A 27,500-nucleotide genomic window follows, 5' to 3' on the forward strand; every position below is an offset into this window, starting at 1 on the left:
CAGCACACTGAGTCCACCTGGGATTTCTCGCAGTCTCTCTCTCGCCTCCTCCTCTCCTCTTCCCTTCCCGCCCCCATCCATTTTCTTTAATGAGGCGTGATGTGAAGGAAAATGTGGTGTTTTATGGATGACTTGTGTAATTGAAGTATCTCCTTGTTTATTTTATTGCTGTTATTTGTCGTAATGTAGAGACGAGACAGTACCAGTAAATTGAAGAGTTAATTAATATTGTTCATTACTCCAGAAGAAAACAATATTGGAATTGAAGGATTGGTTAATATTGTGCATTATTCAACAAGATTATACTATACATGGCAGAGTGACTGACTAATCAAAAGAGTGAATGTCTGACCAGCTGACTAAATGAATTAATCAATGAGTAAATGTCTGACCAACTGACTGATTGACTGAATGAATGAATGAACAAATGAGTGAATGTCTCGCCAACTAAATGAATAAATGAACAAATAAATAAGTGAATGTCTGAAAATTTGAATGAATGAGAGAAATTAACAAATGTCTACCTAATCTCACAAACGCCTGATTGACACACAAACTGACTTAATGACTGACAAATATGGACAAGCATCACCACTTCACTGCCTCTCCTCCCTGCACTAACTGGGAGAAGCCCCGCCGAGGCCACCCTCCCCACCCCACACTCGCAAAAATGGACTGGCCTGCTGACGTCACAGAGTAAACAAAAGGAGAGCGAAAGAAAACGAGAACAATAAAAATAAATCAAACACATTCCTTTGCCCACCACAACAAATAAACAACGATGTATATGGGTGAAAAAGTACATTAGACGAATACTAAAAGAAATAAAAAAAAACTTCAGTAATAAAATGCCAAAGTAAACAAAAAAAAAGAGCATTAAATATCGCCATGCACATGAATATCAGTGAAGGTTAAAGGGATGCTTAAAGGAATACGAACATAAGAAATACGGGAAGCTGCAAGAAGCCATCGGGCCTACACGTGGCAGTCCCTGTACAAAACACGCCTACCTATTCCCACCTGTCATCTTCACCCATTAACTTGTCAAATCTTCTTTAAAAGCTCCCTATTGGCTATTCCATTAATCTACCACTCTACTTGAGATTTATTTTCTTTTTTTTCTTATTCCTCTCTGCATGAAACAAACCTTCCTATTTTCACCTAGCACCCTCATTCATAAACTAGTTCAATATTCTTTAAAACCTCCCTACTGACTGCCCTAACAACGTGATTACTGAGTTTATTCAATTCACTTACCACTCCACTTAAAAACCACATCCTTTCTACCTCTTCTCTTAATCCAAATTTACTGAGATTAAACCCATTCATTCTTAGCCTAATCTTCTTTAAAACCTCCCTACTGACTCTGCTCTAACGACGCGATTACTGAGTCTTTTCCATTCACCTACCACTCCACTTAAAAACCACTTCTTTCTACCTCTTTTCTCAATCCAAATTTACTGAGATTAAACCCATTCATTCTCGGCCTAATATTGACCCTGAGGATTCTGTTTAGGTCATCTTTGTTATACCTCTCTTACCACTTGAAAACCTCTACCAGACCCCCTTGCACGCCTCTATAAGGAATGTAAACACTTAACCTAAAAGGAACATGCTTATCCTAAAGGAACCCAAGCCGTTACATGCGACTGAAAGGAATATTGGGAGATAGTTTAAGTTTGGGGAGAGCTGGGAACTCCCCCCGTGAGACTCACTGTACGGTATATCATTGTTATTATGGCACGCTCAAGAGAGAGAGAGAGAGAGAGAGAGAGAGAGAGAGAGAGAGAGTGTGTGTGTGTGTAAAACGGGGATCAGTTGAGAATATGCAAAGTATATAAAGATTCTCTCTCTCTCTCTCTCTCTCTCTCTCTCTCTCTCTCTCTCTCTCTCTCTCTCGTATTTCATTTTCTGACAATCCAATCTAATATTCTCCATCCTTTATACCTCCTCCTCTTATTATGCCTCCTCCTCCTCCTCCTCCTCCTTCTTCAGACGCCTCTTCTTTCTCCTCTTATTATGCTGCCTCCTCCCTTCTTTTGTCTTCTCAGCCAACACATATTATGACTCTCCTTCCTCCTCCTCTTCCTTCTCTTCCTCCATAAAATTAGCAACAGTAACGATAATAATAATAATAATAATAATAATAATAATAATAATAATAATACCGTACTCTCTCTCTCTCTCTCTCTCTCTCTCTCTCTCTCTCTCTCTCTCTCTCTCTCTCTCTCTCTCTCTGACACTCCGCCACAAACAAGCCATTGTGAATTAGCCAGTCAGTTGATGGACCGGCAAATCGCCTTAGTAATACGTGTGTGGCTATCGCTTCCTGTACCGCGGCCCTCTATTGCCAGCGTAATCCCGCCACACTCACGCTGATGGGAAGGAAACGAGGCTCTTTGCAAGGGAGGTGGGGGGAGACTCGTGAATTTCAATGGTGCTATGTAAAAATGTTTAATAAAAATCTCGTGAATTGAAAGAGGTGTGAGAATTTGATGGTATGTGAAATGATGAGGGATTTTACTGTTTTTGGTTTCTGTTTATTTGTGTTAGCGGTCAGACAGGTAGACAGAAAGAAAACGAGATTATTTGCAGCAAGGGAGAGGCTCGTGAATTGAAAGGTGTTATGTAAAAATTTCTAATAGGATGTGAAATAATGAGAGATTGAATTGTTTCGGTTTGTTTTCGTCAATTTGTGTTAATGGTTTGAGACAGAAAGAAAATGAGATTATCTGCATGGGAGAGGCTCGTTAATTAAAAGGTGTTACATAAAATATAATAGTAAGTTGAAAATATGAAGGATTTAATGGTTTTGTTTTGTTTTCTTTGTATTTGTGGATAGATAGAGAGGGAGAGAGAGATTGGTGCATGGACGAATAACTAAATAAATAAACATAGAAAGACAGATATTGTAACTTTGTAAAAAAATTTAAACACGTTCAAAATTGTGTGATTAAGTGTTTTTGCTTTGTTTTTTTTTTTTTAATGTTTTGTCTGTGTTAGTGGATAGATAGAGAGACAGATGCAGTGATGAATAGGTAAACAGATAAGCATATAGATATAGACACACTGTTGTTGTTGTTGTTATTGTTGTTGTTGTTATTGTTGTTGTTGTTGTTGTTATTGTTGTTGTTGTTGAAAAGATAGGTAGTACATGGATGAATAAGTAGATTAGTAATTTTTAGTTAGTAGTAGTAGTAGTAGTAGTAGTAGTAGTAGTAGTAGTAGTAGTAGTAGTAGTAGTAGTAGTAGTAGTAGTAGTAGTAGTAGTAGTAGTAGTAGTAGTAGTAGTAGTATCTTTCTCTACTTTTTTCTACATAGTCATTTTTTTGGAGGTGTGTGAAAATTAATACAGTTTTTCAATAGTTTAATAGTTTAATATTTCTCTAATTTTCTTTATATTTTTGTTTTATTTCAATTTATATTTTTTTTTCATTCATTCATTTTAATATATTCATTTTATTCTACTTTTATTGATTTATTTGATTTATTTTATTTCTTATTTTATTTTTTATTTTTTTTGCAGCCCTTAGCCAACTTCCTTTACACATGAGATAATCTTAACAAACAAGTCGGTAAATAAAAGCATAAATATATACGAGAAAAGCAATTATCACAGGAAACAGGAAGGCCCTCAGCTGATTAACCCTTCCTCTAGTAACTGACACAGTACACAAAATAGTTAAGCACATCACTACCATAGTCTCATTTAACCCAACTACCATGTGCAGATTTATAAGGAAAACAGCAACACAAATGGCATTTATAATAACAGTGTGCCCATAGTATGTTATCAAAAATATCGAACAATGAAAAATATGAAAATCTGTTTGTTTATGTTAGAGATAGGAATAGATTTAAAATAATATTACGTGTTTATGTGTGGTGTCTTTTTTTTTTTTTTCTCAATAATACATTGCAAAAATTATCAAAATTCTATGGCATATTTCAGGAGACCCAAGCCAACCCATCATGTGTTGCCCTCCACTCTTACCTGTGCAGATAAGCAAAAACCAATACTAGGAACGTCGCCTTGTGTTACTGATGCACTACACAGGTGAACCACTGCACAAGTTAGCTCAATTCTTTCACAAATTCTATAAGACACAAGCCAATCTCTCATGCAATGTTCTTCGCTCATAACTGTGCAGACTTCTGAAGCAATACTGAGTGTGTAGTCTTATGTCGCTGATGCAATGTAAAGATAAACCAGTGTACTAAGTTATCTCAATCCTATGACATTACAGGAAACGCAAGCTTGTATTATATATTGTTCCCTCTCGGATCAGTAGATAATTCTGAAACAACACTGGTGTCTAATAAAACATTACAAACATAAACCATTGCAGAGTTAATTTTGTGACATACTTCAGAAAACACAAGGCAATCTAATGTGTGGTGCCATTCACTCCCAACCCTGTAGATAAGACAAGAGAGTGGCAGTGGTGAGGAGGCACAGGATGAAGCAGAAGCACTATCTTTTTTCATGTTACGACTATCATGTTCTTCAGAGGGACAAAGTCAGTCATCAAAACAGTACATATATAAAATGCTTCTACTTCATCATGTGTTTTTCCCATCACCAAACTCCACTCACTCTTAACTGTGTAATATATTTCAGCACCTGTGTCACTTAATTCCCTTTATACCCAATGAATTAACTTTGAAAAAATCCCAATCACATATATCATACTTTACAACATGTATATTAATAACAAGTAACGGTTAAAATTTACTTTAACTGTTTCATACCCAAAGAACTAATAAAAGAGTAAACCACCTGAGTCACATTTGCAATCCTTTCTATGAGTAATGTACAACAAAGAGCAAGAATTAAACAGTCAAATGTCCACAACAAACAAAACCACCAGAATTCCACGATAACAAACATCCCCATGGCACTCCACAACATCCTGCCACATCCACTGCACCACTCCTCCACCTCAGCCTGGCTCTGTGCTTGGTCAAGTTACTAAGGCCCCTAGTGACAGACAAGCCAGGGTATTCCAGGCTCTTCCAGCATTCAATTATACACACAAATATTCTTTACTCAATCCTTCATACCAGTGAGAAATCAAGGATAAACCCTATCCTGGTATTCAAAAACTTATTATTATTATTTTTTTTTTAATGTAGGAGAGGTACCAGCCAAGGGCAACAATATTTATAAAAAAAAAAAAAAAAAAAAAAAAAAGAGGTGCCAGTCCTCAAAACGGTCAAAAGCAGTCATCAGAAATTAAAGGATAAGTGTCTTGAAACCTCCCCCTGAAAAAGTTCAAGTCATAGGAAGGACTGACCCTGGTATCTGACAAAGCAGGGTATTCCTCTCAACACTCAACCCTGCATGCATATATTCAGTTCTATTCCCTTCTAAATGGTGAGAAATCAAGGTCAAAACACTTTCCTGGCATTTAAAGATTGGCATCCTTATCATTATCATTAAACATTACTGCATATTTCAGACCAAGTTCTGAGATGTAGTATAAAAATATAATTATGTGATTTTGTGGTCAATAAACTTCTATACTATCTATCTATACATGCATTATACTATTTATCTATGTACCAGGCCAGGTAACCCACACAGGGCAGCCCAGACAAAGCACCACACACTCACACACACACACACACACACACACACACACACACACACACACACACACACACACACACACACACACACACACACACACACACACACACACACCATTTGCACTCTTAGCCCCATCAGTCTCAGGTGGAAAGGGTCAGTCTCATGGACCACTGTACTACACAAAGTGCATTATACCAGCAGCAATAAAAATCTTAATATATTGTCTAACCATAAACATCCTTACAACTACCAGATTGTTCTCTCAGTACCAGAAATTAATGATCAATCCCTATAAGACTGCCAGTAACACATATTTATTCCTTATTAATGCTAAAACCAAAACTGTTTTCATAAATAATAAACAATATTCCACAGTAATTAGTTATGTATATTCAAAGTTGTATGGGTATTTGGTGTTATAAACTATCATTCCGTGTAAAGATATAAAATGTAACCAGCATTATTACTTCCATATATATAATGCATTCTAATCTGCATTTTTCACACATTATTTCTCTATGCATGGGTGTCAGCTGTCCCTGTGTGTGTGTGTGTGTGTAGAGAAAGTGGCCAAAGTATTTGCATGCAAAACACTTCAAAGTAAGATAAAGTCAAGGGCTAATCATCTTATCAGTACAGCTCCTCTAACTTTCTCTCAGTGCACCACACTACTGCTTCTCCTGCAATCTTTTAATACTATTTCTTTGAAGGCTATACGACATGACTACTACCAAAGTACGCTGCTTATCTTCCTGGATAGTTATGTGTTCTTAAATCTGTGCCTGTTAGTGATCCTGAGCTACACTGATGACAGGACTGGTGTGCTGTCTAAGTCCAAGATGTAACTTTTAGTGTGCCAATGAGCAAAAATTTGAAAGCCACTTATCTATGCACACAACATTATCTCAATATGCAGAAAAGGTCATTGGGAAACAAGCTCAGGTAGAAGTACAATATGTATTCCGCAATGTTTTAAATTCAGAGGATAAGAAGATAAGCGAAGATGAAAGAAGGAAAATGAAAGAAGCCATCAAGCACACATACAGCACTCACTGTACAAAACATGCATGTCTATTTCATCCAATAAAAGAATAAAATACTCTTACTTCAGCCATGTTTCCTAACCATCTTTCCCATCAATTCATCTCACCTTTCTCCATTATCTCAGTAAACTTCCTTTCACCATATAAGTGACAGAAAATTTCATTGGTGACTGCAATCATTTCATGCGTCAGTACAGCCCAGCCAAAGCTGGTGTAGCAAAGTCAAGCATATAGTGATGGTGTTTGCATCATCACCCAAAAAATAGTGGTTTGCAGTCCATTCTCACAAACACCTCAGCAAACACATCAGAATTTGCTTCCTTCACTTGCCTTGCTGTCTTATGTGGCACACACTCCAAAGAACACTTTATCACATTCACAGAAACATGACAGGAATGGCTAGAGATTTCTTTTTCTATAGCAAATCACAATGTTCCTTCAAATGACAAACACACCACTGCCTTACTATCACCTTTGCTTGACCAGCCAACTCACTTATTTTCTTGGTTTCATGGCCTGTCCCCCTTCTGATAAATAATTGGAGCTACCTTCTACATAAGGACATAAGAACATAAAAAAATAAGGGAAGCTATAAGAATTCTTTATATGGTTGACTTTTAGAGGCTCTACTAAACCAGTAAGGCCACTAAATCCAGCCATAACTAAGTAAATACAAGCAGACTCAAACACAACATGAACAGCACAGCACCAGCCTTGCTAGAGGCCTGTGAACAAGTAACACACTTCTGGCAGAAGCATCAAGGTTGTCAAGGTGTCTTCCAGGCACCAAACCTTTGCCTCACAGGTATATATTACCCTCAAGAATACAATGAGCATAATTCATCATAATATCCCCATGCTCTTATCAGGAAACCATATCTTTCTATTTAGCAATGTTAATTCCCCTCAGTGGAGCATACAAGTACACTCTCCAACTGGCATGCACGGCTGCCAAGGACAACACCAGGTATATCTGGCAAGTGGTCATCCACACACAAGAAGCTTCTTATGTACATCATGATATAAATCTACTTATTTTGAATATTATGAACCCCATGTAAGATCAATCACAAACTGAAAACACAGAAGGAGATCTCAAGACTTCTCAGATTTTGGATTTGCCTTTTTCTTTAGGGTCTGGCACCTCAGTGGACCTTTTCTTTTCTCTTCCTTTTTTGCATCAGGCCAGTCCCACTTTTATATAAAAAAAAATTAAATGAGTGACTGTAGATAGTCAGCAGAGAGGATATGATTAGGTTACTATGGGGTAAGTGAAGCACTATAGTATACTACATTAGTTTACGTCATTACTACACCTGAACCAAACTGTAACAGAGATTTTGTACAGTTTACAAAAGAAAAGCCGTGGTGGTGGATGCCAGTTGTTGCCTCATTCCATTCCATCACTCGCTAAAAAAAAAAAAGTTTCTTTGCAACAGAAGCAGCTCACAGTTTACTTAACCCTTACAGCCTGTATAACCTCTTGGAACTTATGAGAACATTGTAAGTCAGTTACACAAAGCTAAAGACTTTTAAGGAGAAAATCCTACTAGGCTTATCAGGTAACTCACTGATTTCAAGAGAGCAAGCAAGAAACTCAATAAATGCATATGAATTCACTAAAAATAAGACAATAAAAAGGCTACCAGATTCAGAGAGTTAAAGTCCCCAGTGTGATCAACATAGTACAACTTAACTAACCTGACACTTGACTGAAACTCTGTTGGGATCACAAACCAAGCTTTCACTTGCACAACTAACCCTCTAACCTGTATTGACGACTCCATTCCTTCACCCCTAAAATCATTAATCTAATGTCTTAACCTACCACACCTAACCTCTGAACAACCTGCTACACTCGCAAGCTAGGAAAAATTAAATACTTCCCCCAACGTTCATGACAGCACCCCTCAATGCCACATATGCACACTGTCACTCCATTCTGCTGATCAGAATGTGTGTATGTTTTATGTGGAGATCTTGAATAATGTACCTCATTGGACCAAATTTAGGTAACCACTGAAATTATACAGAATGTTATGGTTGAAGAAAACTGGTAAAATATCTACCTATAAATATCTATCAATCTATAAAATATCTATCCATCTATAAAATACCTAAATATGTATCTGTGCCACACAAATAGCAAAAGCACACCAAGTTTCATGACCAGACAGATAATCCCTTCTATGTGATGAATAAATCTGATAATTGGTTTCTGGCAAAGTTACCACAATTTCCTTTTTGAATGCAGTGTAGCCATGGCACAGAGGTATTTCATAATCAGGTTCTAAGTAAACATCTCCCCAGCACAACTAACTGATAACACGAGCTGGAGAGACACTACTGTACTCTGAAACACTGCCATCTGGCCCATGCTATTGTGAACAGATTCTGGTTGAGGTTGTAAGGGTTTCCAAGAGTGTTTCATGATTCCACAGATGGATAAAAATGGATTCTACATTATGGAGTGGAAGAGACACCCATGAAAACCTGACTTATCATTTATGTGGCCTTCGAAAATCATGATGAATGAGCAAAGCGTTTACGAATATGAGCTAAAGAGACAACACACGAGAGTAACTTTTCAACACTAAGGAACATATTCTGAAACACTCCTACGCCGCATCTCCACTACATTCTTAAGGCCTTAACTGAAGTTATGCATGTCTTTAAGGATGTTTTTTTAGGTTCTAGTGACTGATTAACAAGACATCTACATTAACAGGAGAAACACTCTTGAGAACCCAGCAAATTATGTGTGGCCTTTAAAAATACTCTTGGTGAGAGAGCAAAGCATATCAGAACACGGGCCTGAGTAAGGAAACGTTAACAACTATGAACTTATCAAGGAAACAAACCACTAAATAAAATAATCATCAACTACCACATAGACGTGAAAGAGGGAAGAAAAGACGATGAATAGACACAAAGATAAGGCGAGAATGAAGAGATGGAGTGGAAACAGGTCAAAGTAACACATGCACATTAAAGAAGCATCCAATACCTCCTTTCTCTGTGGATGGGGAGACCAGGGGTGCAGTAGGAGAGGCAGGAGAGGCACAAAAAGCACACAGGTGCCACACACACACACGCCGCGCACACAGATGTAAACAATCGCTGCCAACACGTGGTGCTTCCGGTGCGGCCTGACTCGGCGCCGCACATGTGTCATCTCGGTTTAGCTGATTTCCACGCTTCAACCACACAAGCATTAGTGTACTTGGTTTACGACCACATTTCGCCCCAGAATAACCGTCGGAAGCAAAAAATGGTCCGATGGGAAGAGTTAAGTGTCGAAAAGCCGAAACTGCAGTAACGAGCGAATCAACAACGGTACACACAATGTATAGAAGTGTGTACCATTAGTAAGTGTATCGGTTAAGTCACACAAAAAAATTAATTCTCCTCTCACCCAAGTGATGAGTTGGTCATATACAAAATTAACCATCAAAAGCAAAAAAAATAAAATAAATAAATGAAAAGATATATATATATATATATATATATATATATATATATATATATATATATATATATATATATATATATATATATATATATATATATATATATATATATATATATATATATATATATATATATATATATATATATATATATATATATTCTCTCTCTCTCTCTCTCTCTCTCTCTCTCTCCTCACGGCTGTTTACCAGACATAAAGATGATTAAAAGGCTTTCAAGGGTGTTTCTCCTGTTAATAATGTAGAAATGTTGTTAACCTTTTTATAGTGCCGTAAAAACACCCTTAAAAACCCGTGTTACTTCATTAAAACGTTTTAAAAGCATGATTATCCTGTTAGTAGTGTAGAAATGTTTTTAATCTGTCACTAGAGCTGTAAAAAAAATTGAAAATCAGTGTAACTACAGAGAGAGAGAGAGAGAGAGAGAGAGAGAGAGAGAAAACTAGTAATAACACACACACACACACACACACACACAGTGTAGTGTAGAGGTTAGCACGCTCGGCTCACAACTAAGTAAGCCCGGGTTCGAATCCCGGGCGCAGCGAGGCAAGTGGGCGAGCCTCTTAATGTGTAGCCCCTGTTCACCTAGCAGCAAGTAGGTACGAGATGTAACCCGAGGGGTTGTGACCTCGCTGTCCCGGTGTGTAAGTGGTCTCAGTCCTACCCAGAGATCGGTCACTATGAGCTCTGAGCTCTTTCCGTAGGGGATCGGCTGGCTGGGTGAACCAGCAGACGACTGTAGGTGAATCACACACACACACACACATAAATGCATTTATAAACATTCAAATTTCCCCCACTTTTTTTAATCCCTAGGAAGGAGAGAGCGCGAGACAAGACGAGAGATCCTACGAAGCCTCACATTTTCTCCAATATTACAGGATGGAGGGCTTAGGATACCACACGGAGGGGGGTGAAGGAGCCTCGAGGAAGGTTGAATGAGGGGCAGTGAAGGAGGGAGGCCTGGAGGTGAAGGATATGCAGAAAATTCCTTTAAAATAGAACGCTTCTCTACTCAGACCATCCTACACGGAATATTTACATCGAGGTTTCAAGATCCGTGGTGAGAATAAGTATTTTATAATGTTTTAAGGCAGTTTTAAGTGTTTTTAGATTGTTTTCACGTTGTTTTAAGTATTTTAGGTTTGTAGGAGAGAGAAAGCTTATAATTTATATATACTACTAAGACCTGAAATATTATTATTAATAATAATTATAAGAATAATAATAATGATGATGATAATAATAATAATAATAATAATAATAATAATAATAATAATAATAATAATAATAAGTACGACAGTCTCAGCCAAGGCAAATATTACAGAGAAAGGCAGCGCAGCAAGGGAAACTAAGCTAAATCTTGTCTTCTTGACGTTTTTACCTGTAATGCCTCCTCCTCCTCCATTTCTCCATATTTCTTCCTCTTCCTTCTCCATTTTTATTACTTTCTTCTTTCTATTACTGCTGTTTACACGCCTGAGTTAAGAAGCAGCTGGAAATACCTGGAAAACATTGAAAATTATGGTAAATATTAACGAATATATATATATATATATATATATATATATATATATATATATATATATATATATATATATATATATATATATATATATATATATATATATATATATATATATATATCAGAGGTAGTAATAATAGTACCAGAAACAATAGTACTAATAGTAGTAGTAGTAGTAGTGGTAGTAGTAGTAGTAACAGTAGTAATAATAGTAGTAGTAGTAATAGTAGTTAGATTAGGCAAAGTTTGGTTATGCTTGCTCTGGTTCGTCGTACTAGTAGTAGCAGAGAGAGAGAGAGAGAGAGAGAGAGAGAGAGAGAGAGAGAGAGAGAGAGAGAGAGAGAGAGAGAGAGAGAGAGAAATAACACTTGAACACATCTTTGGTATCATCTTGAAATAAAAACAAAACAAAATAAGAAATAAAAAGATAAGTAAAAAATATACAATAAGAAAAACGATACAGAAACAATTAAACGAGGTGGGCGAGTGGGCGGGCGGGTGGGTGGGTGGAGTGTAGGGTTGGTGGGCGGTTGGATGGTAAACTGCTGGTGGGCGGGGCTATATCTTACTGCACGTTGAGGGAGAAAGTGAGTATTTTCTTGTGATGGCTTCCCACCCAGCAAAGGTTGGCAGCACTGGTACAAACCTTGTCCATCCCCACCTGTAGAGTTTGTGAAGGTAAGTGTGGGTGTATAATGGGTTAATTGGGAACTACTACTATTACTCTAGGGAAGACAGTTACATAATTACAGTTAAAGCTAAAACCGTGACTACTGCTATCACTACTACTACTACTACTACTACTACTACTACTACACAAATCACATACGTAACTATACCAGCAACGATATATACTGCTTTACTCTTCAATATGCAAGTATGCCCCTAAAAATACCGTTTTCTTTCACCTCTTCTAGCTCGTTTTCTTAATAGTACTCAGCTAATCCAGTTAGAACGTGGAAGCTTATTGCTGTTTGAAATTCACTTGTACTGACTTCCACACAACAACAACTACTATTACTACTACTACTACTACTACTACTACTACTACTACTACTACTTCTACTACTACTACTACTGCTTCTCTTTCTTTCTTATCCTCTCCATGACGAAGGGGAGGTCGTAACAAGAAGTAGCCACGACTGATTCTTCATTCCTTGTTTGCGTCTTCTCAAGCATCGCCTTCCACTTCAGCAACCCGCGCTCATCCTCCATTCCTGAGAGAGAGAGAGAGAGAGAGAGAGAGAGAGAGAGAGAGGTTAGTGGGGCTAGCAATGGTTGTAAACATGAACAACACGGAAGAATAAGGAAGATATATGAAAGAAGGGTGAAATATCTATGTGGACAGGACCGTACTGCGAAACATTACTGCGCCGCATCACCAATACATTTAAAACGCTCTATATAGTTGGAATTATTGTTTTTAAAGGTGTTTTTTTTACGGTTCTAGTGTCATATATATATATATATATATATATATATATATATATATATATATATATATATATATATATATATATATATATATATATATATATATATATATATAATTTTTTATTTTATTTTTTTCAGTGTGTGATAATGCGTTAGTCGTAACAAGTCAAATACGTCGTATGCCGAGTATCCGACATGTTAGAGTGTTCGTAAGAAAGTAATGTCAAATTAAATGTCTCAACAAACATTACTGTCTACACGATAATAACTGTCTCTAGCATTGTTATGGATCAGTCCACCGTTAGAGATCAAGCAAGTCTCCAGCAGATCTCTCTCCTAGCATTGGACACGACAGCACTCAACCCAACCTCCCCTCTTCCTTCACTCTCTTCCTTTCCCATCTCAGCTTACTCCTCCTTGCCATACCCCTAATTTCACATACATTTCCTTATTTCTCTCTTCCGTTCACATCTCAATATTCTAATTTCCCACTTCCTCTTTCACTTCTTTCATTCTCACCTTCCTTTCATGACACTCCTTCCTCTCTCTTCCCTTCCTTTCACACGTCTTGTCTCTCCCTCTCCTAACATCCCCTTCCTTTTCACACCTCTCTTTCACCATTTCACTTTTCACATCTTTCCAAACTTTCCCTTCTTTTAACGTCATCACTCCTCTGCCTTCCTTCCTTTCAGACACCTCTCCTTCCCTTCACAGATTTCTTTCATCCAGCTTTTCTGATCATTTCTTCTTTTCCTTTCCATTCTCTCTCTCTCTCTCTCTCTCTCTCTCTCTCTCTCTCTCTCTCTCTCTCTCTCTCTCTCTCTCTCTCTCTCTCTCTCTTCCACCTTCCTTTCATAGATCTTCATTTTCTCCATCTTGTTGATGAATGTACAACAGTTTCAGTTAAATACAACACTGCATTTCTCGTTCACGGGGCGAGTTAAATGTGTTAATCCGGATTTTTTTTTTTATGAAGTTTTGAATCTGAGGTTTCGGATCCGTATATGCATCTTACAACATTTCGTAACATGTAAAACTAAAATCTTCTTGTATGAGCAGCAAATGAACAAAATAAAGTAAAGAAACAAAGCGAATACAATCACCACCACTACTTGCATACCTGTCCCTCTCCCCTTTCTTCCTCACTCACTAAAATTAAACCGATAAACACAGAAGGCATTGTTCACCACACAAAAGACGTCACGGCATGCACTGTGCTCGCGGGAACAGGACATACCTTGCGCCCCGTTGTTTGTCTTGTTGCTGTCCTCGCCTCGCTTCGCCTCGCCTAAGCCACACCACAAGACTCGTAGCCAAGGAGAAGCGCGCCTTTACTGTCTATTACGTGATATCGCTTGGTAGATCCCATATTCTGAACCACATCTGCGCCGCACCTCCACAACTTTCAAAAGGCTCTGGTTGAAGTTATACGAGTTTTAGGAGTGTTTTTATGGTTCTAGTGACATATTATCAAGATTTTTACAGTATCAGCCATATAAACACTTGCGAACCAGACTATTCATCTCTGTGGCCTTGAAAAATACTCGTAGTCGCGGTGAGAGAGCAAAGCGTTTCCGAACACCAGTCTTTGAGATGTGGTGTTGAGAGGCCGTGGAATGATGAGGTGATAGGCGATAGAGGGATGGGGGCTTGAGGCGATAGTAGGGAAGGAGCTATGGGACTTATGGGACAGTGGGGCGGTGCTGTGATGGAACTGTGGGATTGTGGAAGTGTGGGATTAAGACGCTGTGAGGCTGAGGTAGAGGGATTGTGGCTGTGAGGTTACTGTGGGGTTGTGAAACGAAGATTCTAAGGTAAAGAGACGGTAGAGCGGTACAGTAACATAGCTGTGGGGCTGTGGCAGTGAGGTTAGGAGACTATGGGGCTGTGATTTAGAAGACTATGGGTCAGATTGGGTGACTCCCGGTTAGTACAGGACGCCCGTGTCGCCCTGGGCAGCACACGAGGGCATGCGGGACCTGGAGGCATGTATTGGCGGCACGTACTGGCCATCACTCGTCACCGCGAGACTGCTCCACCTAGGGTCAGCGACCTTGGTTCCGCGGGGCAGTCATCAAGTGTTCTTTGTGAGGCTCCTCCAAGTTGCCTCAGGTCCCAGGCAACGGGAGGGGTGGAGTGTTCCAGAAAGGCGTGTTATTTACCAGTTCACCATCCATGGACACATAAGCAAATAAGGGAGGCTGCAAAAAGTCATCAGGCCTACACGTGGCAGTCCCTGTGTAAAACATGCCTAGCTATCTCCACTTACGAGTATCATCCTTGTCCATAAATTTTCAAGAACACGGCTCTTAAGGAGACACGTGACTGTAGTGAGGACGTCTGTCACATTGCTGCTGGTACTGTCGTGTCTTGAGTAATGATGCCAACTACAGATACCAAAATCAGCTAAACTGACCTAAAAATTCCGATAGGTTATAGATGAGAGAAAAAATTTCCCTCTAGACTACGTGGACTTGAGAATCCACTAGTTATTCTTGTGAATTTTAATATTTCCCCAGCAAGGGCGACATTTATATCCGCTAACTCTGACGGAAAACCCACTAAATTGGCATCACTGAGCCTGCTGAGAACAATTCCAGCAAGACAATTATATCTAGGCCATGTAAGAGGAGGAGGAGGACCGGAGAAAAACTGCCTACAAGGAATGATACAAAGAAAGAGAAACAGAGGGAGACAACGAGTGAAATACTTGGACAGCTTGGTAGGAGATACTGGAGATAACTGGAATGCACAGGATTTACCAAAAGAGGCAGATCAGCAAAGACGACGTTAAAGCTACGTGACATAAGTAAGGTAAGAGTCTCTCCTGAACCAGTGCAGTCCCGTCATCTCTCAGGACATCACGTCTTTCACTGAAGGTCACCGCGTGTGTCTCACTGGAAGCAAACACCCCGACACGTCCACACTGCGCTGTTTTCCCATGCGCTTCTTCGTTGCTCTGCCGTGACTCATGTAAGTGGCCGAAGGAAGGAAAGGAAAGAATAAAAACCGGAATTCCCGTTTGTCATTACTCAAAGTTGCTGAAACTTGTAAAAAATTTAGGAAACTGTGTACAAAACTATGATTTTGCTTTATGTGTAAGAGTGCATGACTCAAAAGAAAAAAAATCTGAATAAAAAAGGCATGTCAGTTATTTCAACCATAAAAGAAGGAAAACATGCATAAAACTAAATTTCTTTATGCAAAAGGGAGGAAGACTCAAGAGCAAATAACAAACAAAAAAGAACAAAAAGAAAGAAATTCTGAACAAAAAAGACAGCTAATTGTTCTATCCATAAAGAAAATACGAAAGAAAACTCAATTCAGACTTATAGAGATGCCTTCAAATTCCCCAAACGTAAATTTCATGAACTAAATCAAATGAAGGACTCTATAGGCAAAGGATATTCGAGTCCTTGTCCTTGCCCCACACAGGAAGTCCTCGGCCTATCTACTGCGGCCCATATCTTGAACTCTGCGTGGCGTGAAGCTTCCGCCGCCAGAGAGTCTCGTCGCGGGGCTGAGTGGAGGATTGGCAGCCTTGACGTGACATTATCTTGCCAAGGTTCTGCGTCACGGATCTCTTCACGTTTTCGGAAAGTTAGAGGACAATAATACATGCACTTACACACTCACACACACACACACACACACACACAGATATCTACTTAAGGTTCCTGTGTCATAAATTTGCTTCTATTTTCAGGAACCAAGAGAATAATGACACAATATTACAAAAAAAAAAAAAAAATAGCTCATACGTCACGGATTCGCTCACATTCTCGGGAAGTTAGAGAACAATAACACACACATACACACAATTCTACTTACAGTTCCTGACTTATAAATTTACTTGTATTTTCGGAAACCAAGAGAATAACTGCGCAAGCGCACACAAAGAAAAAATTTTCAAGGTCACTTTGTCCTACATTTACGTATTATATTTAAGAAAGCTGAGAGAACAATATCACACACAAAAAAAAGTAAGAAAAGACTAGACTTCCTCTACCATAAGATTATTCATATTTTGGAAACTACACACACACACACACACACACACACACACACACACAAATAATAATGAATAAATAAATAGATAAATAAAATAAATAACTAAATAAACAAATAAAAGTTCCTGCGCCACAAACTTATCAGCACTTCCATAAGAAAAAAAAATATATAAATAAAGCAAAACTTCACACATATTATTATTCTTACCCGTAACATTCCTTCACTCACATCACCACTTTGACAACTGACGCACAGTAGTCTAGTGTACTGCAGGAAGTGCGGCAGAGGGAGGGATTGGCAATGAAGGATGAACACATTACATTCCTATATGAATATAATATAATCCTCATGGGGCTATTTTTTTTTTTTTTTTATAGATTTTGTTTCCTTTGGTCATAACTCTTGTATAAATAAATAAATAAATAAATAAATAAATAATGTATAATAAACAAATATTGATGAGGACCGAATAACTTGTGTTACCCCTTTCACTGTTACCCTTTCTTTCCTATTGTTGATTGCGCTTTTACTTTCACTGGTGACCATCAGAAATCTTTTCCTATAATACCTTGGTACCCTTTGAGGCGCTTGCACTAACGTATGCAAAATATTCCTGTGACCTTAGATATGCAAACCTTTCATTCTTTCTTCCTTTCATTCTTCCTTCACTCTATCTGCTCATGCAAACTATAAACAACTCTGAATTTTACCAAAGAAAGCACACATCTTTTATTCACTCTGTCTGAATGTTACCAAAGAAGATACAAACTCTTTATCCTCTCTTTACTCTACCTGTCTATTTCTGTACTACTCGAAGTGCTACCAAGACACAACCATAGCAGCGGAAAAAGTTAAATATCTGACAGCTTCTTCAATCCTCGCCAACCACCACACGCCATCTCATCTTCTCTTTTTACTCTGTCCATCTCTATATTGCCCCCTCTCTTTTCACTCTCAATTTTCACACTGCCCTTGATGCTACTAAGAGACAATTATGGCTGTAAAAGTTAATCCTATGACAGCTTCCTCAGTCAGCTCCAATCATGACTCACGGCCTCTCTCTCTCTCTCTCTCTCTCTCTCTCTCTCTCTCTCTCTCTCTCTCTCTCTCTCCATTCTCAATTCTACCAAGAGACAACCATACCAGTAAACTCAACCCTCTGCCATCTTCCTCATTCAGCGCCAGCCACCACGCTTCTCTCGCCTTTTCTCTCTATTCTGTCCGTTGAAACTATATACCCTTCTCAGTGCTACCAAGAGACGACTATGGCAGTAAACCTAACCCTCCGACAGCTTCCTCAATCAACGCCAATCACCACGCGCCGCTCACCTGTCATCACCTGTCATCACTGGAGGCAATGAGCAGGTGAGGTGACAGGATTGCGCGGAGTTACTTCCTCGACTTCCTCTTCCTCCTCCTCTTCCTCCTCCTCTTCCTCTCCCTCCTCCTCTTCCTCCTCCTCCTCCTCGACTTCCTCCTCTTTCTCCTTCTGCTTGACTTCCTCCGCCAGAACCTTGGTCACCGAGGTCATGGGGTTTTAAGTACACTACTGTGCAGAAGTACTCGTATGTCCCTTAAACTGACACTTTCCTGCCATATGCATCCCTCTCGTGGTATATTCCTTCAAACGGGCCTTTTTAAACATACGCATCCTTTAGAACGAAGCTATCTTGGTGTAGTATATCCCTTAAAACGGCCCCTACACACACACACACACACACAAACACAGGGAGGCTGCTGCAGCAAGGAAGTACACATTACCTGATTGTATTCGTACAGAGGACATTTTTGACACTCAGAAGGCTACCAGGACATACACTTTCTCCACACACACACACACACACACACACACACACACACACACGAGCTATTACTAGTGATTATTACTGCTGCTGCTGTTGCTGCATTATGTAATTAGTAATATGATGATGATGATGATGATAGATAATAATAATAATAATAATAATTAATAATAATAATTATGACAACAACAATATCATTATCAATGAAGACATGCCTTTCTCTGCACTCAGAGCAAACAAATGAATAAAACCTTGATAAATAAATAAATAAAATAGAATATGATTAGAATAAGTGAGTCACAAAACAATAATAATAATAAAGGCATACAATAAAAACATGGTAATTTTCCGATTTTACTTTCCGTCGAGTCAGTGAGGCTGGCGACGCGCAGCAGCAGCACAGCAGCAGCAGCACAGCAGCAGCAGCACAGCAGCAGCAGCACAGCAGCAGCACAGAGGCAACGGCGCACCACGTGACGGGGCGCATGACGGGGCAAGGAGACGCCAACTTATCGCCAACCAGTTTCCTTTACTGTTATTCTCACGTACCTTGCCTGGTTACTCATCGTGGCATGCGTAAATTAGAATGCAGGGCAGGTCAGGGCAAGGGCAGGGAAGGGCAGGGCAGAGCTCGACAAGACAAGACAAGGCAGGGCAGGGCAAGGCAGGGCATAGGCTGTCAGTTCATCAGTCAAACTGTCTGTCAGTCAGTCACTCAGACTCTCTCTCTCTCTCTCTCTCTCTCTCTCTCTCTCTCCCAGCATGCCTGCGTCGCTCCACACCTGCCACACCTGCGTGTCAGTCCACACCGCCGCCTTCCGCACTTCCGTTCCCACGCCGCATCTCACGCCACTCCTCCTCTCTGTTTGGGTTTCTTTGGTTTGTTGACGTGCGGCGCGGCAGGCGGGTCCTTGGCGCCCGGGGAACACACGCACCGCCTCGCCGACACACACACAAAAAAAAATAAAAACAAGGGGGAACAGTTCACTGAATCAAAGAGTAAAGGAATTTGCCTCTATTTGTCAGACTCCTTACCGCACTGGGGATTTCCACGCGGTCTGGCCCTCCCTCTCGCTCTCTTCTGCGCATCTACCTCCCTCTCTCCTGTGTGTGTGTGTGTGTGTGTGTGTGTTGTGATCTGCTTGTGTCTGCTACTGCCCCTGTAACGGTGCGTCTGTCTGCGTGTCTGTTTCTTTCGAGTTAGCTTGCCTGTCTGTCTATCTGTCCGTCCTTGTTTCTAAGTTGCCTGCTTGTCCTTCCAGCTTGCATGTGTCTGTTTGTATGTCTCTCTGTCTGTCTGTCTGTCTGTTTCCATCTAGGTTGTCCGTCTGTCTGTCTAAATTACCTCTCTTTCTCTCTTTCACCCTCATGCCCTCACTCATTCCACAACCCTCTCTACACTTTCAGCCTCTCTCAACCTCTCATCTCTCAGTCATTCAATCAGTCAATCTCTCTCTCTCTCTCTCTCTCTCTCTCTCTCTCTCTCTCTCTCTCTCTCTCTCTCTGACGTCACAGCCTCTTTCAAATTTTCCTACAACTTTCTAATCTCTCTCGGCCGTTTTGGTACACCTGAGCTGAGAGGCGGACAAGTGAGCCGCGCTGTGACCTTGGCCTTGCGTTTATTTGCGCAATGCCTCCCGAAATCTCTACACCCAATATTTTTTCGGCAATAACTCGCTTAGATCATTAAATAGTTTTGAGGGTGACTTGTGGGAAAAGGAGGGAAGAGAGGAGGCAAGGAGGGGGAAGAGGAAAAACGTCCACGAATAACGAAGCATAAAAAAATGCAAAATGAACTAAAAAAAAAAAAAAAGTCACTGAACGGGTTGACTTCTCTAGGAGGAGAAGGAAGGGACGAGAAAGTGGAGAGGGTGATGAGGAGGAGTAAGAGGATGGGGAATGGGGGGTGATTACAGGGAAATCCGAGGGATGGTAGGAGTGTTAGGGAGGAGAGGGAGGGTAAGAGGGTTGGAGAATGGATGGGAGAGAGGGTTGGGAGAGGGAGGGTAGGAGACTGGGGAGTAGAGAAAGAGGGTTATGGTGGAGGAGAGGGAGGTGCAACTGGGAGAGGGTTGGTAGGAGGGAGAGGAGAGGGACAGGGGGAGGTCATGATGTATAAGAATGACGCGGGGCCCAGCAGAGCAACATTCTCACCTGGCTGACTGCTGACGGAGGAACAGAGCAGAGGAAGACCAGCAGCGAAATGGTGAGTCAGGACGAGAGAGTGACTCATCAAGTGACTCAAATGACTTTCAGGGTTCATTTAACTTTGTGTGACTTATTCGACAGAGTGAATAACTGCGCTTTCAAAAAAAAAAAAATGCGATCCATTAAAATCATTTGACTGACTGGTTGAATTAAACTCGACTGATTGGTTGATTTACTGTACTCACTGAAAATTGACCTGCCATCCACTCAGCTAACTAAATTCACTAGACTTATCGACTTATTCATTTAATTACACTCGACTGACTGCCTGAATATACTTTTAGATAATATTCATCGCTGATTGACTTAAATTCAGTGAGTCACACTTAATTGATTAATCTCATCCGACTAACCGATCTCACTCAACTGACCGACCGAATATACATTTAAGACAAGATTTACATTTTGTTTTGTTGTCTTTTGTCTTCGTTGTTACATTTGAATTCTAACATAAGATTAACGTGACCATAATGTTATTTTCATCTTCTCTGTGTTTTTTTCTTTTTCTAACACAAGATTAATGTGTCCATAATGCAATGTTTATCTTCTTTGTCTCATTTTTTTTTCTAACAAGATTAACGTACCTGTAATGTAATTTTTATCTTCTCTGTCTCTCTCTTTTTTTCTAACACAAGATTAACATGCCCAAAATGCAATCTTTATCATCTTTGTCTCTCTTTTTTTTTCTCTCTCTAACACAAGATTAACGTATCTATAATGTTATTTTTATCTTCTGTCTCTTTTTTTCATTTTTGATTTCTACACAAGACTCCCTTTATAGTGTACTTACATTCATATTATTTTTCCAGCTTCTTTGTCACTCTTTTCCTTCAAACCTTTCCAGACAATGTTTCCTTCATACTCATAAACATCCTGTTATTTTCATCTCTCCGTTTTTCATTATTTTCACTCTTCAGAAAATATTCGTTCCATACTCACATTCACACTACCTTCATCTCCTGTGAACTTTTTTTTTTAGTGTGTGTGTGTGTGTGTGTGTGTGTGTGTGTGTGTGTCTCAGGGAGATAAGAACATAAGAAAAAATAATAAGAGAAGCTGCAAGAGCCTGTCACGTGGCTGTCCCTGTCGGCCTTGAAATACAAAAATAATAACTGGATTAATGAGTAAATAAATAAAATATAAAAATAAAATAAAGCAAAATAAAAAGACAATCAAATGCCGTTCACAAAAAGAAAACAGGAGCAGGAGAACCGAGAGGCAGAAACCAGTTTAGTTACCATACGTCCTGATGCTCCTTTTGTGAACCAGTCATAACCAGGAGGAAATACAGAAAAAAGGGGGGGAGAGAGAGAGAGAGAGAGAGAGAGAGAGAGAGAGAGAGAGAGAGAGAGAGAGAGAGAGAGAGAGAGAGAGAGAGAGAGAGAGAGAGAGAGAGAGAGAGGAGGGGGGAGTTCCAGAGTTTATCAGCGAAAGAGATCAGAGTGAAAAAAATAAATTAACTCTTGTATTAACAAGATAGACAGACCACTGTGCTAAGCTTTAGGAGGAGAAATAATAGTGAAAAGAATAAGTTTGCGTCGTGTATGGCGAACAAACTGAGTGACTATTTGTATACGAAGTGATTTTGTAAAATGATGAAGGTAATTCTGAAGAAAAGAAAGGAAAAGGACGATTGGTGAAAGCAGTGTACGTTAACGAAGCTTATACACATCAAAGGGACTAGATCCTCATAGAACAAAAAAAAAAAAAGGAAAAAGAAAAAAAATAGTCATCTTTTTAACTTTCTCTCCACGCACCGCTGTCATAAGGCTTACTCCCAATGTGCCGTACGTTAACGAAGCTTATACACATCAAAGTGACTAGATCCTTACAGAACACAATCAAGAGGAGGAAAAGAAAGAAAAAATACCGTCACCATTTGAACTTTCTACCCACCACTGTCATAATGCTTGTTCCCAATGTAAATTTACCTTAACGAGTTTGGAATTACATAAAGGCAAGTAGATCCTCGCAGAACACAAGCAAGAGGAGGAAAAAGAAAGAAAAATACTGCTATCTTTTGATCTTAAGGCTTGTTCCTAATGTACAGAACGTTATAGAGGCTGGAATTACGTATTGAGACCAGATTCTTACAGAACAGCAACAAAAATAAAAGGAAAGAAAAAGAGAAAGAATTACTGCGGCAGGAATTACGTATCGAGACCAGATTCTCACAGAACAGCAACAAAAATAAAAAAGAAAGAAAAAAGAAAGAATTACAGCCACTTTTTTTTTTTATCTTAAGGCTTGTTCTTCATGCACACTCCATTAACAAGTAGGTGAATTGCACATCAAAGCAAACTAGATCCTCACAAAAATGGAAAGAAAAAGAAAAAGAAAGAAAGAAGAAAGAAAAAGAAAATACCGTCACCTTTTGATCAATGCATAGTCCATTAACAACGTGCTGAATTACACATAAAAAACAAACTAGACCTTCACAAAAACACCAAAACAAGAATAAAAGAAAAAGAAAAAAAAAAAATACACACACTTTATGCTCTTCCTTTCCACACAACGCTGTCAAGGATGTTCCCAATGCTCCCCGCGCCCTTCATCCTTTGAGCCTAGTTTTTGAAGCGGCACGAAAAACAAAAGTAGGAATTAGCGGCTTTGTTCCTGCTTACACTTGTCCGCGGGGTGTTCAGTTAAGGTAATGGGGAAAAAAAGGAAAAGTAAAAAGAATAATCCCCCTTGACCTACAATTGTCTGGAACGTAAAGAAACATCAAGGAAGAACAAAAGGAATATGACGGAAGCAGTGACAGGTGTGTTTATCCTTACGAGTCTGATAGAACACAAAGGAACATAAAGGAAGAACATTTTTATATATGTGCCTTTACTTACGGGGCTCTGGGAAAGAACATACAAAAGAATATAAAGGAAGAACAAACAGTAGTATACATGTTTTTTTTCTTACGATTCTCAGGGATGGAACACACGAAACACAAACGAAGAGCAAACAGTAACAAATATTCTGGCCTATACAAAAGTTTCAAAATCGCCACGTGTAGGCCTAATGGATTCTTGAAATTTCGCAGGTTATATCCTGATTTTTTTTTCTTTTGTGAACATTTTTTTCCTATTTAATTCCCTTATCGGACTTCCTGCATGCGTTAAAAGTTATGCATAAAGTACAGTATCTAATCTTGAGTAAAGCACCACATTTAACAGACTCTAATGGAAGTTATTCGAATTTTCAAGGGTGTTGTCATGATTCTAGTAACAGTTTAATAAGTAATATAGTAAAGACGAAGGCTCCTCCCCTACGTTATAGACCTCATACCGCTCATCATTATAACTAGAACGTGATTTCCGCTTTATTACAACACAGGAACCATAAACACTGAATTCCGTCGCTCTGCTCGCATCACACGCTTTACCCTTCCCAGCGCAGCGTGACCCGGCCTTCCCCGTCACGTCCTGTTCACTGAAGCGTGGCGGTGATGCTGGGAACGCAGTAGCCACTCCTGTAGTCCTTCTATGGACATTTGGCGGGGTAGGGCCAGTCTTTGTATTTTCTTATGTTATACGAAATTTTGGCTTAGGGGAACAAAGAGGCTTAAAGAAATATAAAGTTAGATAAATAAATAGATAAAATAAAGCAAGCCCAGTAAAGGTGACAATTACAAAGAGTGTAGTCAAAAAGGGTTATTTAAAATCTGAGGATAAGTGTCTTCGTGTTCACTATGTCATATAATTTCTACAAGATTACGTAGTGTAGGTCATCATGGTTTAAGAGTTCGTTCTTCCTTTGTGTTCCTTTGTGCATCCATTCTGAGGCCGGGGAAGGAAGAGTTAGTCCTTGTCTATTCGTAACAGTCTTCGCGTTTACAGTCTTACATCTCTTACTTTAGATCAGACAGAGTATTTACATTGCTCATCGTAGTTTAAGAGTTGCGATACACTACAAATTGTTCTTCCTTTGTATTCCATTGAGTCTATTCTGAGGCTTTTTGACGGGAGAGATGAGGGTCAATCTAAGTCAGTCTACACATAGAAGTCTCCTCGTTTATTTATTTATTTATTTATTTTTTTATTTATTTATTTATTTTTTTGCACCTCTTGATAAGGTAGTTTAGCTGAGCAGTGTCGTAAGAATGAAAAGATCCACTGCGGTTTGTTCGCCTTTTGTATTCTTTTGTGAGTCCATTCAGTGGTCCGGCAGATGAGCTGAAGTCTCGGTTCCTGCTTCGCGCGACGCCACACGCACGGAAAGAAAACGTAGTATAGTGCACACGCGCGCACGAAACAAACAAACAAACAAACAAACAAACACACTATCTCTTCATCTAGTTCTCTAATCTATCCTTCCATCTTTTATCTTTTAGTCTGCTGTCCTGTTACACTAATCCATCTATTAATCCTCCACACTCACATTAACTTCACGTCTTCCACATACCTTCCTTTCTCAGGCTTCCGCACCATACTTATGCGTTCCTTCGTCTTCCCTTCTTGATCACTCTGCTGTGGGTGACGAATGCCTTTCTATTACACCCCTCTACACCCACGAGACACCTGCGTACTGATGAGGGCCTTCTACACCCTCAATGCCTTTGCTCATCCACTACACACTTGGCTATGGTTGTTGTTCTTTTCTGGCACACCTGAGAAAGCTGGGTTGGGCAGCAGACTGACATGTGTGTTGTTCCCTTGGTCTTCCCTCGCCTCATTCTACTCAACGAGGCCCGCGGGTGACGCTTCGAAGACCTCCTCGAATAGATTGAAGCCTTTGAAATATCTGACTGACTAGCTGACTAACTGACTAATGAATTAACAGACTGACAGACTGATTACCTAACTTACTGATTAAATATATTGATAGATGAATAAGAAATAACACGCACATGCACACATTCTCTCTCTCTCTCTCTCTCTCTCTCTCTCTCTCTCTTATAATCAATAATCTTCTCACATGAATGAAAAAAAAGTTTCACGACTCTATCTCTCGATTCATAAAACTATGGAAAAAAACAAGGGATAAAACGAGAAAATTCTATCAATTCTTATTTTTTTCTTTCCCTTTTCCCTTCTCTTAACTTTTATGGCGAATTGGCGACTTCATAACTTTTCCTTGATTCGTAAAACTATGAATAAAAAAAGGAAGACAAACAAAAATTCTTGTTAACTCTATTCACTTTTTTTCTTTTCTTGTTTCCGTTTTTTTTTTTTCTTTTTTATGACAAATTAGCAACTAAATAACTTTTCCTTGATGCATAAAACTAAACAAAAAGAAAAAAAAGAAGAAATAAAGAAAAATCTTATCAACTACCTTCATTCATTTCTTTTCTTTTCCTTTTTCCTTTCTTTTCCTTTTTTTCCCCTTTTCCTTCCTTTTCTTCCTTTGTTTATGACAAGCTAGTGACGTAGGAATTCGTGAAAAACATCCTCAGTATCCCTCACGCCTTATCAACGCTTCCCTCACTCCCACAGATGCGTTACGTGTTCCTGGCGGTCGCGTTGGTGGTGGGCGTTGCGTGGGGGCGCCCGTCCGAGACCCTTCAGCTGTCCACCACGCCGCCCACGGCCACGATGCCCACGGTGCAGCTCATCAAGGACCTAGGAAATCTAACTATCCACGTGACACATAATCCTGAAGGTGAAGACTCGTATTTTTTTTATTTTAGATTTCGTTTTAGATAGATAGATGGATAAATAAATAAATAGATAGATTATATTGATAGATAGCCTGAAAATATTTATTTATTTTCTTTATTCAGTGTAAATATTTTTGTCTAGTGCACTTGTTAAGCTTTGGATCATCTTTGTGTATGGTAATGTGCGGGAAGAGACGAAGAGCCAACAGTGCATCATTTAAAGATTGCATCTCTTCGTATTCTTGAACGTTTCAGTATCTTATCTCGATCACATTTAGCAGCCTTTAGTGGGAGTTATTCGGGTTTTCAAGGGAGCTTTCATGATTTTAGTGATGATCGATAAGTATTCTACACTCTCAATAGAAGAAAAGACATCCATGAGGGCACGTATCTCTTTGTGCCTTGAAAAATAAACCTTAATAGTCCAAAACGCTTAAAAGCATTAGTATTTATCAGTTGTTCGGCTACGCTTCTCCACTTCAGCATAACTAGAATTATGAAAACCTTGAAATCCTCCTTGGAAACGCCGTGGAAAACCTTGAAGTCTTGAAAACCTCCTGTTGAACCTCACACAAAACCATGAAATCTTGACAACCTCCTTGTAAGCCTCGTAGAAAACCCTGAAATCTTGAAAATCTTGACGACCTCCTTGCAGACCTAGTAGAAATCCTTGAAATCTTGACAACCTCCTGGAAAACCTTGTAAAAACCTTGAAATCCTTGAAAAAAAAAAAAAAACTTTGACAACCTCCCTGAAAATGTCCTTGCAAACCTCCTTGGTACTGTCTCATGTCATGCCTT

At 39.3% G+C, this 27,500-nt stretch overlaps 2 protein-coding genes across 2 annotated transcripts in view; one reads left to right on the plus strand and one right to left on the minus strand.

The window, feature by feature from the left end:
- The window catches only part of LOC135111413 (adenomatous polyposis coli protein-like), a 364,965-nt gene extending 355,202 nt beyond the window's left edge, over positions 1-9,763 (minus strand). The window contains exon 1 of the mRNA XM_064024672.1: positions 9,644-9,763. The gene's annotated coding sequence lies outside the window, so the exon portion shown is untranslated. The remainder of the gene's footprint in view (positions 1-9,643) is intronic.
- Positions 9,764-21,006: 11,243 nt separating this feature from the next.
- Positions 21,007-27,500, plus strand: part of LOC135111414 (uncharacterized) — a 7,606-nt gene continuing 1,112 nt past the window's right edge. The window contains exons 1-2 of the mRNA XM_064024679.1: positions 21,007-21,105; positions 26,537-26,702. Coding sequence (XP_063880749.1) covers positions 21,103-21,105; positions 26,537-26,702 — 169 coding nt within the window. The 5' untranslated portion in view covers positions 21,007-21,102. The remainder of the gene's footprint in view (positions 21,106-26,536; positions 26,703-27,500) is intronic.

The sequence above is a fragment of the Scylla paramamosain genome, chromosome 22, assembly GCF_035594125.1.
Source record: "Scylla paramamosain isolate STU-SP2022 chromosome 22, ASM3559412v1, whole genome shotgun sequence".
NCBI classification, from domain to species: Eukaryota; Metazoa; Arthropoda; class Malacostraca; order Decapoda; family Portunidae; genus Scylla; species Scylla paramamosain.